A 16,935-nucleotide genomic window follows, 5' to 3' on the forward strand; every position below is an offset into this window, starting at 1 on the left:
GCCCTTTTGATTCATGCAATCTTAAGCAACATATATTCCTTAAAAATACTGAATGCTGTGGAGGACTATAGAAGTGGTTGATTCTTCCTGTGGGAAGAAAAAATAGATATTGCACCCTGATTCTGTTACTTGCAGCCTCTACAGTTCTAGAAATGATGATCATAGCAATGATAAAGAGTAAAATTTGCAAAATGCTGTTACTTACAGATTATTGGGCTCTAGTACATAATAAAATTTCTTGTAAGCCCAAGTCAAGTATAGGTCAAGCAAGCATTTTGAAATGGATTAATAGATTTCAAAATACCCAGCTACATGAGACACCACTCAAACATGCACTTCCTTGTGAAAACAATTGTTACTGCATTAGTCTACGGAGCATCCAAACTCCCCAGAAGAAACAAGTCCATCAGTGAAAAAACCCCTTTTTTACAGTGTAAAGCATTTATAAATGTTAGGGGGATTCTTTCTAAAACACAATGTAAAACAGAATTGCTTGAACCCAGTTAAACTCAACATAAATAATGTTGACCTGACATATTAAGTATAGAAACGGGCCCAGAGAAGTCTTGGATGAGAGAAGAGGGAGGAGCAAGGAACCATGAGCAGAGGCTGTTTTTCTGAGTCAGACTCTCTACAAAAGAGAGTTTGGGCCAAATTCCTCTTCAGTGTAATGTGAAGGTCAGAGGAGACACCATAGGGATTTTAACCCTTTCCCCTAGAGCTGTGAGAGCTTCTGCAGATGAGTGGTTTGCTGTTCAAGAACTCTTGTGTCTATTCTTTCTCTCATTTGCTTGAAAAACAAATTATTTCAGAGTTGGGTTGGTTTGTTTTTTTCACTTTGCAATAATGCCTTGAGATCAAATACACCTCACCGCTTGCTTTTTGGGTTTTTTGCCCTTTGTTTTTTTAAGAAGCTCCTTTACACCAAGTGTCTGATAATGAAGTTGTCTGATCCATCAGAAACCACCTGGTCTTGCTGACATGAGTTTCGAATGAAGTATTTGGTTCAAGCTGTGCACTAGAAGAGACAGATGAATAAACTATCTCCTCAAGAATTTTCAACCACCATTTCTTAGTATCTGCTGTCCCTGGTAGACACACAAAAGACCAGATATGCAAAAAAGAGGCAAGCCAGACAAGTGACAAGGAATCAAAGGTGTCAAGTAAACTTAAAATACTGTAAATATCCTGAACTGCCTTAAAGCAGTATTTAACTGCATCTGACTGCACAGTGACTCCCTTCCACGGGAGAAACATCTGGGAAGGGGTGGTCACACAGGTGCACGTCCCACATGGGAGGGAGGTCTTGGGGGACACCTGTGGTGGTGGCTGCTACTGCTGTGCTGCAGCACAGAAAGGAGAAAAGTCTCCATATCACTGTCTGGCTCAGAGGTTTACAGCTTTCTCCTCAGCAGCACCACTTCTCCATCCCAAGTCTCAGGCAAGGAACGTTTGCAAGCTGCACTGCTTGGATTTGCTGCAAAAGGAAAACATATTTACAATGAAAGAGCAAGGAAACGTCCTTGTTCCTGCCATATGGATGTCTCTATTGGAAGCCAAAAGGAGAAACATTATGCAGTATAGAGGCCAGGCTTGTCTTAATGAGGCTGATCCAACAGCCACATAAGACAACAGCAGATTATCACTGACTTCAAAGGAAGCTGAATCATACCCCCAGAATGCATATGATCACAAACAGTAAGTCTTTGGCAAATACTGCCTCTAATCACCATCCCTACTCCCAGATCAGTTCCCTCTACAAGCATTTTTTCCAAGTTTCCCATTTTCTCAAATTCTACGTACCAAAGTCCTGAGTTAACACAGGGCATTTATCTACACGACATTTATCTTCAGGAGATCTCACAGACAACTTAATGAATGGTCCATCAGGGAAAGAAAAGAAAAACAACAACAACAACAAAAAGATAAAATAACCACGGATGTTTAGGAAAGTCCTGAGGAATGCAGTGCCTTGAGCTTAAGCATTGAAGAGTTTCCTCCAGGGGCTGCAGTTCCTCACTCTGCGATGCGGTGCGAGTCAGCCCCACCGAGTCCTGAGGCAGCACACAATGTTCCTCTGCTCAGCCTCTCACACGTGGCAAATGGGAAGCAGAGGCAGACTCACAAGCCTGTCTCATGCTGAGAAAGGAGTGAAAAGTAAGGCTGAGAGGGAAAAAAAATGAAGCAGGCAGGCACTTCTCTATAAATGGCAGAAAGCAGGGAAAGGCATCATTTCTTTCTAGATGGGAGAAGCAATTATCAGAGGAATTAAATGATTCACAGAGTGCTGATTATAACTCCAGCCTTTTGCATTGCCAGGAAGAGAGAAGAATGGAACAGCAGGTATAGAGTAAAGGAAAGGGCTCCTAAACTTGTGTTAAGATGGTTGCCTAAACTGGGAACCAACACTCACAGATACTGAATACAGAGGGTGATGGCCAAGCTAAGAGCCTGCTGCCTTTCCCTCTGGCTGCTCAGAAAGCCCAGAGTCACATTGCCAGGACAGTTATCACCTCACAAATGAGGTGCATGTGCACTGCTCATTTCATTTCAGTTATAAAATTACACCAATGCAGATCCACACCACCAGTGCTGGAGGAAAACTGGGCCACTGGGATGTTTATGAGCATGTTCAGATCAAATGGATGAAAACCAGTAAATCTCTACACTGCCATAAAATATTCAAGCTGAGATCTTTGGTACATAGATGAGGTTTTTCAGTATCAGAGATGCTGCAACTGTGCATCTCAGCTGGGGAATTTACCTCAGGAATCTGCAGAAAAAGGAACTATTTCAATCTCAAATTGCAGCTAACACACATTTACAGCTGCTTTGAAAAGCTATTGCTGAGCAGCACTAAGTTACAGACCATTACTTGCTTATAGTCCTATCCCCCAGTGTATCCACTCAGTACCATGAGCTCAGAAAAGCAGTAAGATGGAGATAAAAGCAGTAGATGTTGTAAAGAATCTACAACAAGCAGAGTGGCAAGTCTAAAATGCAATCAGCCTTTTGGGCCCTGGTTCATGGAGTTTGTAGGCAGCAGCCTGTGCTTTCTGTACTTCTCCAGCCTTGCAATGAGCAGAAGAAACACTGCATATACTCTCACCTCCCTGCTATCTCTGCAGGGACTGGTGAGAGTGCAATCATAATGAAACACAAGGGAAAAGAATTAGCATGGCTGATTAGTGAACAAGAAATTTCACCCCTAAAAATCACCTGTTTACCGCTCAGTCCAAAATCACATGCCTGAAAATGTATGATGAGAAGAGTACAGCAGCAGCTTGCCTAAACTGCCTGCCCTTCAGGGGTGTCACCCTGCTGACTTCAACAGTCTCTGAATTTAAGGGAGGATTTGGGAGAGCAGTCTCATGGGGTTTTGTTTTGTTTTGTTTTACTAACCTGCAGCATTGACTAGAAAGCCAGGCAGTAAAGCTGACAGAGACTGTCACAAGAAGCTGTAGTGGATAGTACAGTGATGAGACAGACTCCACAGAGAAAAACTGAGATCTAAATAGAGCACAAGATGATTATTAAAAATAACTGGAATCCATGTATCCAAATGTAAAAACAAAGCAGCAGGCTGATTGTCAATAGGATCAGCTGAAGTATTTGGCCTTTCTTTGACAGGCCCACATGAACACTATTTAATGTGCTCTGGCTGCCATTACCCTACAGTGTCTATTATTAAATTTGACACTATTACACTTTCCAAAATCTCACATTCTTTTTAGGCTGTCACAGGCAGACTGTGGATGCAGAATAAGACAGGAATATATTATTCTGTGATCATTGCCTGTACCATCGTCTTGCATCAATTCTGGCTCCAGAAACCTGATGGTGTCTGACTGAAAACTCAAAATGTCTTCAGAGAAGCAGCTAGCACAGCACTGCTGGCAGAGTTGCAATCTCTCAGAGCCTCTCTTCCAGTTTCTCCCTGATTTGTCATGGGATGATAATATGACAGACTAAAATGTGCTACAAAAGCATGGCAGGCAAGAATGTGGTGTGTAAGGATGGGATTTTACTCGAAAGATCAGCTTGCTCTCTTTCTAACCTTTTCCCACATTTACTGGAAGAACTTTGCAAATGTTCTAATTTGAAAGCAATGTCAAGCTGGAACATTTTCCAACTTGACCTCAGTCATCATTGCTGCAGTTCTGATCACACACAGTAAAAGGCTCAGTAGAACAGCTAAATCATCCCATTTTGTTACATGACATGCACTGTGTCCAATTTACACAAGAAATCAAACCAATTGCTTTAGGAGAGATACCAGCAGGGGTAAAGGGAGTGACTTGTCCTGTTTTAATGCAGAGATAAACAAGAAGCAGATTATCCCAAACTGAAGCAATACTCAAACTGACAGAGAAAACCAGCCAGGCCATTTGTATGACTCCACTGTTTCACTTATCAGTCACCTTTGGTGGCAGCTGTAACAAGGTTCAATTATATTATATGCCCCTACAGGAAACAGTGATTAAGTTGTCCTCTTAAAGTGCAAAAAAAATCTGTCAATACAAGTGTCCAGCTACTGAAAGAGCTCAAAATCTTCTAAACATTACACTGAACAAGCCCAGAGAGCAGAGGGGTGCATAAGAAACTCTCCCTAAGAGGGTCAGCTGCCCCATGGACAGTGAATTGCAGGACACTCCCAATGGGATTCCACCAGCAAGATCCCATTTAGAAATTCAACCTGGTTTTAGAGCTTCCACTGCAATGTTTTTGAGGCATTACCTTACTGTCTAGACTGCTTCAGCTCCAGCTGCCAAAGCATGGAATAGTGCAACATTCAATTAAACATTCTTAGTCTAGGAGGCAACACAGAGAGCCCAGTTGGGCAATGGGTTTCCTGCACATCTGTCATGTCCTCTCAGAGGAAATCTCCACCTGTTCTGCTGTGTACAGCCCTCTGGGGAGTTAGAGAGTAAGAAGGTTTGTCTTGTCAGAGGTTTCCCTCCAATAATTCTAATTCATTAAATGCAGTGCTATTTATTTCACCTAGTTTTACTAGATTTTCTCAATTCAAATTTAATACTATGCCCTTGACCTTCACTCTATTTATTCACTTTTTTTTTTTTGTAATGATAACAAATCTTTGTCCTAGATGCCAGGTCAACAATGCTTCAGAGACACAAGACCTTAAATAACAATATTCCAACATCTCAGCTGCACTTAGGGGAGCAGACTGGAAAAGTGGAACCGTATGGTCCGTATGACAGGAAATACTGTTGTGCACAAACACAGCAGAAGCAACAATCTCAGCCATCTCTTAATGCTTGATAGTTTCTTGAATTCACACAAAGCCAAGCGTGGTTTCCCCAACCGGATTCAGAAAGCCACATCAATTTTGGTCTGATTAAAGGCTCATTCAAAACCACAAGAAGCAAAACAATGTTAAGTTTACTATGACTGCCACATTTCTGTGAGTGCTAGTACAGAAGATGAATGAAGTCCACATGGTTCCTTGCACATGGAATACAGCTCTGATTTATATTAGGAATGTGCACCCCTTTATACAACAGATGCTTGATTAATGCAGAATGGATCATTATGTTCCAATCCAATACCTGTCCTGAACTTACCATTCAAGTATTTCATCTGTTAAAGTCTATAGATATATTACAAAATTGAACAAAGTGTCTGCTTTGTGATGTCACTGGATTTCAAAGCACAATCCTTTTTGATTTCAATATACCTTAAAACTTATTATTTTTAAAAAAAATTCAGCTGTCAAAATAAGATAAATTACATACAGCAGTTCACTGCTGCCCTGGTCATTAAAGGAGAAACAGTGCAAGGGCACAAGAAGGAAGACAAAGCTCTAGTGTGCATATGCCCCACGTGAAGAAGCCATGTGGTAACCAAAAAACCAATTACTCCAGGCCTACACTTAGATGCTTAGAAGCTGTTTAGCCTGGGAAGGGCTGGGGGATAACCCAGCTGCTGCCTGCCACTGCCCAGAAAGGTGAATGGAAAAGGCAGCACCAGGCACTCCCTGGAGGTGAAAGGGTGAAGGACAACAGTCACTAATGGCAACAAGGAGAATTCAGACTGGATGGAAAGGAAAATTTGTTCACAGTGGCATAAGAAAACATTCTTCACAAAGGAGGCTAAGCAGTGGAGAAGGCTGCACAGGGAGGCAGTGAAGCCATCCTCCCATGGTGTTTTGGAAACTCAGCCAGATGTAGCCCTAAGCAACCTCATCTAAAGTTGAAATTAGCCCTGCTTTGAGGAGAGGCTGGACCAGCTGACTCCAGAGTCCCTTCCAACCCGAATTTTTTATGTTTCTGTCTCACACTAGACTGCTTAGAGCATTACTCAAAATGCACATCTTTCTTCTCTTGGATTTGAACACTTCCTTGCATTACAAATATTAATTCTAAGGGATGGGGGAACATGACACGATTAAGTTTATTACCACAGCAACAATGTTTTAACTGTCTACAAGTTTTAGGGAGGCAAGGAGATTCAACAAGGTACAGGAAAAAAAGACCCACCAGCACCTCTAGGGGAACTGTTTGCAAAGAAAACTCAAAGCACAGTGACAGAGCCCTTTATAGCTTTGAAGCAGATGTAGATCTATAAAATAAACTCACTCTTGCAGACACCTGGTTTGCATGAGCACAAAAGTGCTACTTGGAGACTGGGGTCTAGCACCACTGGTATAAATTATGCAGATGTGATACACAAAACTACGAGAGTTTCTTTAAAGCTGGAGATCAAACCACTTTGGCTTGTCTTTAATCATGCCTGACAGTTTATAAGAATTATACTGATTTGCTATTCCCCCCGCACTGCTGTATTGAATGAAGTGCTTGGAAAGAGGTTGTTAAAAAGCAGTACAAAACAATGAACTTCTGTGTTTGTCCACAGATCTGAAATTTTGCGTTCTCTTCCCACTACCCTGCCAAAATGGCCAAATTATAGTCTTGAAGGGGCTGGTTTATAGTACCCCTGAGCTGGAAAAGCCCGTTATGATTTTGTTTTACTGAACCCAAGATTTCTTCTTATTTGAAGAAAGCTTACCAGTCCTGCACATTTTATTTTGACATTTAACAAACCAGACAAGGAAAGGAATCATTACCACCTAAAATCTGGTGCCACATGGACAAGTCCTGAGCAAAGATGAGCACTGTAACTAACACACAATACATTTTCAAGTGTGAATAGTACGGTGGTCTGTCCTAGAAAGGGCTGATGATCATATAAGGATGCTCTACACGGAGAAAGACTTTTCAGTATCTACAAAAGTTTTCATGTTAACTAACAGAAACCGAGCAGGAGCGAAAAACTTCTGTTCTGAAAGCATTTTTTTGAAGGGCATAGAGGAAGTGAATGGAAAGAATAAAGTCCTGTTTTCACTGAGGATGACAAGTCAGAGACAGAATTTGGGTCAAGAAACCCAGGCTCCAAGTTGTGGCCACTGTTCTTCGCTATATCAACTGATATGACCAAGAATAGTTTTGTTGTATTGTCTTTGCCTCTCAAACATTTGTAAGCACTATTAGATTGCCTTTTTACCAGACCAAACAGGCCCAGCTTGTAAGGGTCTCTTCAGAGGATGTGTGCTCTAGGGTCCCTGACTGTCTTGGTAGCCCTCCAGCTTTCAGTATACAAAGATTCATTGTCCAAAGTAAAATGAAGTCCCCTTTGTATCTGTTGTAATAATATAACACTGAAAGAGTTAAAAACAATGCAGATATTCATCACTTGTGTGGAAAATCTGTGCTCTGAAGGGCTGCCCAATTTTCGGTAATTATAACAATATTTTTTTTGATGTTAAAAGAATGTATGCATAGGCCATACATTTCCTTCTAAGACCAAAAGAAACATGTTTTTCTTATGAAGTTTAATGAAAACAGTGTTTTTTGTTGTGCATTCCCAATGGTGTATAGCTAAAGGAAATTAATTCCTCTTTAACCAGGATCTGGGACTTGGAGGAGACCAGGAATAATGCTACAAACAACTTCTTTGGGGTAGTCTTCACCTGAGTCCTGAAAAGCCCAGACTGACCACACAAGGCTTCTGAGGTTCATCTGCTATTGGGTAGCTCTGTAAACACTGTCTTGAGACCTGTTCTTTACATTTTTACACCACTCAAGGCTTCAAGCCAAGGCCTCAATGAAAAGAACAATTTGATTCTTGAAAAGTATTGGCAAAAAGCTGACCAAACAGTCTGTTTCCAATACTACCCAGTGAAGTCTGAAAGAATGAAGACTTCCTGCATGCATCCTGAGAGCTGCATTTGCACTGAAGGATCAAACCCATTTAGCTTCCATTCAATCTCTCTTTACTGACAACACTAAAGGTTCCTGCACAGGGCATGTGCTCAGCAGTACCAGGGCCTGCCCACATCCTGCTGTGAGCCCGTGTTCTGCAGCTGCTTCTTACCTACAATGTCTTCATAGGCATTTTCTTCTAAAGTGCTCTTGGATCCAAATTTATGCTGGCTCTCAGTTCCATTTTCAGTCGGGGAGGGAGGGTACAGGGATTGCAGACTTGAGGCATCCTCAAACTCAAAGGATTTTCTAAAGTTTAAAACAAAAATAATTAGTAACAATGCAAAATTATTCAAACATTTAGATGAGCATTTGCATGTTAAAAAAATTATAAAATGAACCATAATTTAAAAAAATAAATCTCACATCATGCTTTAAGGACTAGCTTTTAGTGGACACTAAGTCCTGTGCTCACAGCAGTCTCTAGTAGAGCCATCTATGACAGTTTTATGAAGTTGGAAGTATTGTTATCCCCAATATGCAGACAGGAAGAAAATACCAAGAAAATATGTTCTATTTTTCCAAGTTTAGAGAGTAAACAGGCAGCACAAAACACTTTGCTCTTTCCAGAGACCCCGGAAAGATGTGGCCCTCTGTCCTAAAGAAAGACACAGTCTCTGAAAAGCATTCCTGCACTGGTTGCTCTGGGAGATGTAGCCCTTATTTTGACACCACCCACATGCCTTGAACCTTTGGATATGTTCCTGTGCAGAGCTCAGTGCTCAAATGCCAAAGGGAGGCTCATGTGCCAGTCACCCATATCCCTTGCACACCCCATGCCAAGCACTGGCAGCAAAGGAGAATCATTGAGGAAAATGCTCTCTGGGGTACATGAGCAGCTTGGGCTGATGGCTCAGGGACTGAAGGTTTGGCCTTCCTGGCAGGAAGGTGAGGACCAGCTGGGTCAGATGAACCCACACAATTTGTCTCCCACCCATACCTGCCCCAGTGCTGCTGGGGAGGGAGAAAAACCCAAGTTCTTCCCACTTTTCTCTTCACCCAGCCCTTGTTCTCTGGGCCAGTATATACACTCAGGAAGCCCATGATTTGCAGTGGCAGCAGGGGCTGGAATTCACTGGAGTGATTTACTGCTGAGGATGAAACAGTGAGAAAAACAGGCTCAGGTCAGAAGTAAATAATCCCATGGTGCTGCAAGGCTTGCATGGTCTGTGCTGGTGTCCATACTCCACTCACTGAGCCCCAACCTAGATTAACAATAAATCATCCTACCATCAACCCCTCTTGCTCTTCTTCTTCCCAGCTGGAGTGGAACATGTTACAGCATATCCATGTGGCAGTGGCAGAGTCTGATGAGACACTTTGGTCTGTGAATGGTTTGAGCATCCCTACAGGTAACACAGCCGCTATTGTACAGAACTTTTTCAAACTGTGTTTGAAAAGAGCATTTCCTGTTTGTCTGCTGGAGCAGGCTTACAGATGGGATCAGGCTTAGAGCCTCCTCTCTCTCCTTTCCCTAATCCTCAGAATGTCCAGATCCAAGTTATTCACATCAGGATTGTGGCAGAAACAATCTGTGCATGTCAGATCCAGACACCTGCTCTTCCATCCACAGCTACTCACAGCTACAAAGAACACTGACACACTGAAGGCACAGCTGTGTATGAAATAAGACTTTCTAAAGTAGTTAAATATTCAGCTCCTATGGATTTCAAGGCACCACTATGGTGTGGTGACGCTGTATGGGATGACAGGAATGGCTTTGTGGACTGACACTCAGCTGTGCCTATCCTGTGACACTCCTCTCCTGCACTGTGTGTGTGCCAGAGGATTTCCAACTGCTGGGGAACACCCAGCTCACACCACTCTGAAATGTTAAAGCCAATCTTGGCACCAAATTCTCCAGATCCAGCCTGGCTTTCTGCTAGCAGACCACCATGAGAGACTTCCTCCATATTGCTAGAATGGTGGATTAGCCACCAAATAAAATCAGTGCTTTCAACCAAAGTATTGGGAAAATAAATACCCTCAGTCCATTCCTGTGACATTGCAGCGAGTGCAAACCACATGTATGTTCAGTCTGAACACACAGCTACAAGCTGCAGGCACAATGAGTTATGTCTGTTCTTAAAAAAAAAGGAACAGTTTAGGTACTGAGATTTCAGTAATTACTATCAACCAAATATTGTCATTCTTAGATTACTCATATGGTCTTTAATGCTTTGTACATCTTGGAGTTCTCCTTTCTGTAACTGAAGGAAGAACAGGAGCAAAGACAGCAAAATTAAGATTTATATAAAGGATTTCCACTCAGCATTGTAGTCAGCCAACAAACTTGAGATTTTGGGGAGGTTGATGTGAACTTTAGATCATGATTAACAAGAGATGTAACAGAGAAATCATTAAAGTACAGTGGATGAAGCTGTTACAGATGAATGGATACCTACCCAGTAAAATTGCAAACTGATTTGCAAGAATTATCAGTACACATGGCAAGCCTGTTAATCCTACAATTTATATTTTACAATTTAAATTGATAAATAATGCTTTGGAAGGCTTGTTTCCCCTAACCCAGGCCTGAAGCTCCTTTGCTGAACTCTGCTATGACAGGAGATTGAATCTGCAGAAAAGCAGGTGCAAGAGGAATTATACCTCTTCTGGAGAGAAGCTTCAAAACTTAATCTCAAAAACTCTTTGTGATAAAATACTGTGATTCTTAGAGGACTAACCCATTTTCCAATAAAGGTTATCATTTACACCAGAATATTTAAATATTACTGTTTGTCTTTTGCACATTGCAAATCCTGTGCTGAACAAACTGAGGACAGCTTTACTTCACATATTCTCTTTAAAAACTAGATTTACTTCCTCTGGGATTATTGCCAGGACTCAAAGATAAGCACTGCTGATCAGAGCTTGCCTTTCCACATCTCCCCATGTCTTCCTGGAAGAAACAACATGCCTCAGCAGAGCTGAGTTTCAGAAGCAGGAGTCTCTTGAGAGAAAAGGACAGCACCTGAAGGTTTCTCTTCCCTTCCTGTCCCAATATAATTCAGATGAGGTTGTACTAAAAAAACTTTTAATAATAGAGCCAACACTGAGTAGCAGAATCTGAAGGGATAGTGTGCATCTGAGATGCTGTTTAGCAGCTCCTTGCAAATATCATCACTAACTATCAAGGGAGGGTGTGTAACATACACATGCACAGACAGGTGAACTCATTAAAAATGCTGCAATTTGAATTCCTAGCAACAACTGTGTCTACAATTTCACAAGCAATGAGCAGAATGAGTTTTGCCATGTCTAAAACTCAAGAGGAATCACATGATTAAAACAATCCAAGATCCACAAACTGCTGGGGAAATATAACCATACACTCTCCCCATTATTAACTCAGGAAGGACATAGAGGACTTTCTGTGCTAAAACAGTTTTCTCAGCATTTATCCTCTACAGCTGTTGATAATAATTTTGGATAATATTCCTAAGGACTGAATTAAATAAAATCACCTACACTGCATAAAGCTGACACAACTGCTATAGTAATGAACTTTGGAAATAAAAAGCCCTCTGCAGATACATTTTAGAGGAAGAAAAGACGGTGAAGGATCAGCTATGGTTCCACAATAATGAAATTATGGTCCATTAAAAATCAAAATTGAGGGCATTTGTGCCAGAATGAATTAGATAACCCTTAGCACACCTAACCTAGAGCTTTCTGGGGAATTGAGGGATGCAGATTCTAGAATTCCTAAACTGAAGGCATTCAAAGGTATTGTACCAGTGCATTCCATCAGTGCAGGCCAGCAGAAAATTGCATGCAATTCCTAGATTATCTTACGCCAAAAGCACTGCATTAGAGGGAGAATTTAAAATATTACAACTTCAAAAATATAGCCTGCTTATTTATTTATTTGGAGAACGGAGTGCATTTCCCTGACTTTTACCTATTCTGGGATTTTCTGTGGAAGCGCGACTCTTTCTTCTGCCTCCTGGTCACAGGGGGCGCAGGAGTGGACGGGAGGGGAGGAGGAGCAGCAGGAGTGGGAGATGGAGGTAGGCCATTGCTTGGTTTGCTTTTGTGGGATTTGTCTGCCTCGTACTCAAAGGTGCGTTTGGGCTTGGGGACGGGATTCACGGCGCTGTTGGCCGCGCTTTCCAGGAGTGCTTTGGGGCCGGCTGAGGTCGCAGTAACCCCCTGTTTTGTTTTACTGCTTTTCTCAGCATCAGGAGGTGTTTCTGGTTCACTCCCCAAAATAACACTCCCTCCTTTGCTATCGCTCAGGGTTTCACTCAGTCCCTCCACAGTACTCAGAGTCCCAGACTTTTTCCTCCCTTTATCAACACTGTAGCAGCTACTTGGTAACTGGGGGAGGCCTCTGCCCGACTGCTCCTTCAGTGCCTGCTCGATCTTCTGGATTCTGTTGAGCACAGCAGAGGGCTCTTTCCTCACATGGCTCTTAAGGAAAGTGGCAGAAGGAGGTTCGCTCCTGCCCAGTCTCTTTTCAAACCGATGGCAGGAATCCCTGTCCAGCAGTTCCTCCTCCTCTGTTTCCGGGTAGGAGCACTCGGAAAATGTGCGGCTCATTCTTCTGAGCCCTTTGAAATCAAAGGTCTTGTCGCTGCAGGGAGAGGTCAGCACGCTGGGGCAGCTCTCACTGCCCGACCTCTCCCCAGCATCCCTCTTGTCCATGCACACGCTCGTCCTGGGGGACAGCTCCCGGCGGCATTCCCATTCTGTGATCTTCTGCCTGATGTCCAGCGCCTGCGAGCGGACGCTCACCCTGCTGATGGAGAGGGTCCTCAACTTGCTGGCAGTGCCCAAGGACAGAGTGCTGCGGGTGAGCGGATGGCTCCCTACTGCTTCCCCATCCTGACCCTCATTTGGCCTCTCCTTCTGGTCAGCCTTGAACACAGACAGCCTTTTGTCCAAAGCACCCACGCTGATGGCTTTGAGGGGGTGGCTCGGGGAGTCGCTGTCTGAAGGGCTCGTGGAGGTGCTTCGCAGCGTAGACGCGCGGCTGTTCCAGTCCTTGAGGCACAGCCTGGAGCTGGACACTTTGGAGAGCCCAGTAGAGCGGGAAGAGTCCTCACTGTCACTGAGGGGGTAGGCAGGGCTTCTTTGTGGGGACGACAGGGGCGGCAGAGTGGCTGAATGGCACCTGGAAACAGAAAGAAATAAAAAATAAAGGCCTTGGGAAAACCAGAGTTGTTTGTCAGCTTTCTTCTGGCTGCAGGACCACCCCAAAGCATCACTAAGACACCAGTGACCGTTCAGCCACAGAGTCAGGGTGGGAGGTGTTAGCCTTTAACTGGTATCAGTGACGGGTCATGAGCAGGACACTTGGCGCACCCAAAGCAAGTTTTCTCACCTCTGTATGATCCCCAGCTCTTCCAAGTTTCCTGAACTTAAAGCCAGCTGGCATTCTCATAGCAAATCTCTGCCTTGAAAGAATCTACCACCTGCAGATGAGTAGACCTGGTCCATCTTTGGTCTGATGCAGTGGCCAACAGATTAAATTCCCCTTATCAAACAGAAGTAATTTCTTATCAAAAGAATACTACACACTGAGAAAACACATTGATCTGCTCACACTACGTGTTGAAGAATATAAACTACATAGAAAGATCTCAGTGTTACCCTGGAAAAAACCCTTGGAACGAATTCTAGCCGTGGTTTGCAAAGTCAGCTGTTGTTACTGGGGTTTTGTACATTGTTGCAAGGACTTTTAAGAACAAAAAGACACAAGAAAGTTAAATAACACATTAATCATTTGGTTCATCAGTGATGAGCTGGCAGTATGGAAATTAAGCCAAAACTGTGTCAAAAAAGGGGCTTTGCCGCCCTGCCAAAATCCATACATACAAATCATAGCAGAAATAATCACAACTCCTTTAACATTAACTCCTTTCTGTTCCAAACAGTACAGGAAAAAGAGGAAAGACCCATAAGCATATCCAATGTCTTGGATATGCTATTAAGTTTTTGCTGTGTGAAGACTGTGGACAACAAGCTGTTTTTTATTAACTGTCCTGTAGACAGGTAAGATCCAAATGAAAGGACTGCTTGACCCAAAGAAATCAGGGGAGCAAATGTCTGCACTATAGCAAAGGGAGAAGAGATTCAGAAGATCTCTGCTGCTGTATTGTTTTCTTCCCAACAGCCAGCCAACACCTACAGCAGAAGTGCCAATTTCTGTGCATTAATCCAAAAAATCCAGAGCACTGGGGTGAATTCTAAAAAATTTGCTTTGACACAGGAAATATTTTCTTTTCCTCCAAATGGAGCCCCAAACCAAATTATCAGATTTCATCCCAGTTTCCTACAGCAGATACTTCACACTCAAAGCTCAAAAATATCACAAAAAATAAGAGTTCTGGTCAGAAAAAGACAATAATCAAATTATCACAAAAAGGAGCTGATCTCTTTTTTCAGAGGCCTGAGACAAGCAAATCTATTTGTTGCACCACTGCTTGGTGACTTTTATTCTTTACTGTTTTGAAAGATAAGCATGCCTATAGGAAAAGAGATCTCATGTCAAAGGTGATGGCAAATACTCCTACAACAACTGCCTAAAGCAGTTATTTCAGGACAGAAATGAAGCATGCCAGAATATGCTCTTTGCATCCTAAAAGTTGAATTTCCTGCCATTCTATACAGCTGCAGACAGGTGTCTTAAGAGATCTCAGAAGATCAAAAGCAGGTGACAGACCATGAGTGGTTTTGGCTAGCTGTTACAGCTCAGTTTGTAGTGGATTACCTGGAATTACCTTGGCAGACATACCCTTATAGTGCCTGAAGATGAAATCTAAATCAGGCTCCTCAGGCTTACTGGGGCACCCTGATCCTTCATTATTTCAGTCTGTCTCTTGTCAGTCTCTTCAGGTTAATACCACAAAGCCAAATTTTTATATTATTCGTAGCACTGCCTTAGCTTAGATTTGAGATCACGTTCTCCTAATCTTTCATGTCATGCAGTCCTACCCCAGAGTTGCACTGACATTTCTCTCAAGGAAAGAGGCATCACCCAGTGCAAGTGTGTTTTATGTCTAAAGACTACAGCCTCCACTACAGCCTTGGAAGCTACATGTTGGCTAAAGCCATTGTCAGGATTCAGTTACAGAATAGGGACAGAAGAGGCCCTGTGGAATGCTTTAGCATGTTACAACTTGCTTATTAGACTCTGATCTGTACTGGCAATAGCAAGAATAAAACATAAAATGGCAGGGGTAAGGTCAATAAAATGGGACAGCAGAGGTAAAGAACATGCTGACAATCAGAGAATCACAAACACCTCTCTCTGCCTTTGACAAACTGCACAGAAAATACCATAGGCATAGTCCTTTGTCTCCTTACAATCTAAGAAATATCTTTTCAGCTATTTCCACTGGCACAAAAAGGTTTGGTGATTCATAAAGGAAGGAGGAAAAGGGGGAAATTATGGTTTTCATAACCTGAAAAAGAAGTTGCAAAACATCTCTTCTCAAGAGGTATGAGCCATTCTTTTAAACTCCAGGTTCCCAGTAAGGTAACTGCAATTAAGGCTTAATCTTGAAACCCCCAAATTCAGTTACAAAACTCCCAATCACTTCCACTGTGCTAGACCAGGGCTGCAGAGCCACAGGCCTTCTGCGGGAGTTTGACCTCAACCATCTGGGTTACCTCAGTTAAGAAATAGATTTTACATTGCATTACACTCTAAATTTGAGTAATTCAGAGAGAATCTATAGGACTTATTCAAAAACAAAGAGGAGCAGAGCTTTGTCCCAAAGGTTTCAGCATGCATTCTCTAAAGGATGCTGGTAAGTAACAGAATGGAAGAAATAAACAAGTCCAAAGGCTGATCAGTGGATAATAAAATGGTTCTTCCCCAAGAAACCTACTTCCATTAGAAGAATATTCTCTTGAAGGCACAATAGTTCCACAGAATTTAAAACCAGAATTACTGGATAGAGATGAAAAATTAAGAAACTTGCAACCTTGCACAAAAAGATTGTAAAGCAAAACATTTTTAACTGAAATTTTCTACATACAGAATGATACTGTGCAGCACCTTATAATGCATATCATAACATAAACTTTGCAAATACTATATATAAACAGCATAGAGATTAAGTGAAGTTTAGCTTTCTTAACAGGTTCCCTTGACCAACACCTTCGTTGTGGGCAAGGATTATTTCTTTGAAGATATCAGCATTTCACAAAGACACCTTTATAAGTTGCTCTGATTCCCTCAGGGCATACTTCCAACACTCAGCCTTAGGTGTGCAGTGCCCAAACCCCTGGCAAGTCAGGTGTGCATTGCAGCCTCAAAGACTGCCAAGCTTGTCACCTCTAAACAGGTGAACCATCTTTCCTGGAATCACCTTTCTGCTGGGACTCGTTGCTACTCACCAAGGAGAGCAGACAGAATCCAAGAATCTGAGAGGTGCTTTCCAGCTCTCTAGACCATGCTCAGCTTTGCTGTTGTCATTTGTTCCTTGAGAAATCAGTAGCCACCCACAGTGGAGGAAACTGATAACCTCAGTCATGCTCTGCAGGATTTTGAGCTGTAGATACAACTGATCTTCATATTCCAATTTAGTCTCCTCTCTTCAGTTTCTCTTTTTCTCACCCAAACATAGAAAAAACTTATAATTTACAAAAGCTGTAATTATTGAGGGCTGCTCTCAATTATTCATATATTTTATTGTTT

The 16,935-nt window shown here is 42.4% G+C and overlaps 1 protein-coding gene across 6 annotated transcripts in view; it reads right to left on the bottom strand.

Moving 5' to 3' along the window:
• DENND2B (DENN domain containing 2B) overlaps positions 1–16,935 on the bottom strand; it is a 150,453-nt gene that overhangs the window by 45,734 nt on the left and 87,784 nt on the right. For 5 of the 6 annotated variants that reach the window (XM_033062222.2, XM_033062220.2, XM_033062221.2 and 2 more), the window contains 2 exons: positions 12,187–13,401; positions 8,395–8,531 (listed from right to left, as the gene is read on the bottom strand). In XM_033062222.2, coding sequence (XP_032918113.1) covers positions 8,395–8,531; positions 12,187–13,401 — 1,352 coding nt within the window. Of the gene's footprint in view, positions 1–8,394; positions 8,532–8,648; positions 8,719–12,186; positions 13,402–16,935 lie in introns of those variants that run through there. The other variant, XM_033062224.2, reaches the window with a different exon arrangement.

Source organism: Catharus ustulatus, chromosome 6, assembly GCF_009819885.2.
Source record: "Catharus ustulatus isolate bCatUst1 chromosome 6, bCatUst1.pri.v2, whole genome shotgun sequence".
NCBI classification, from domain to species: Eukaryota; Metazoa; Chordata; class Aves; order Passeriformes; family Turdidae; genus Catharus; species Catharus ustulatus.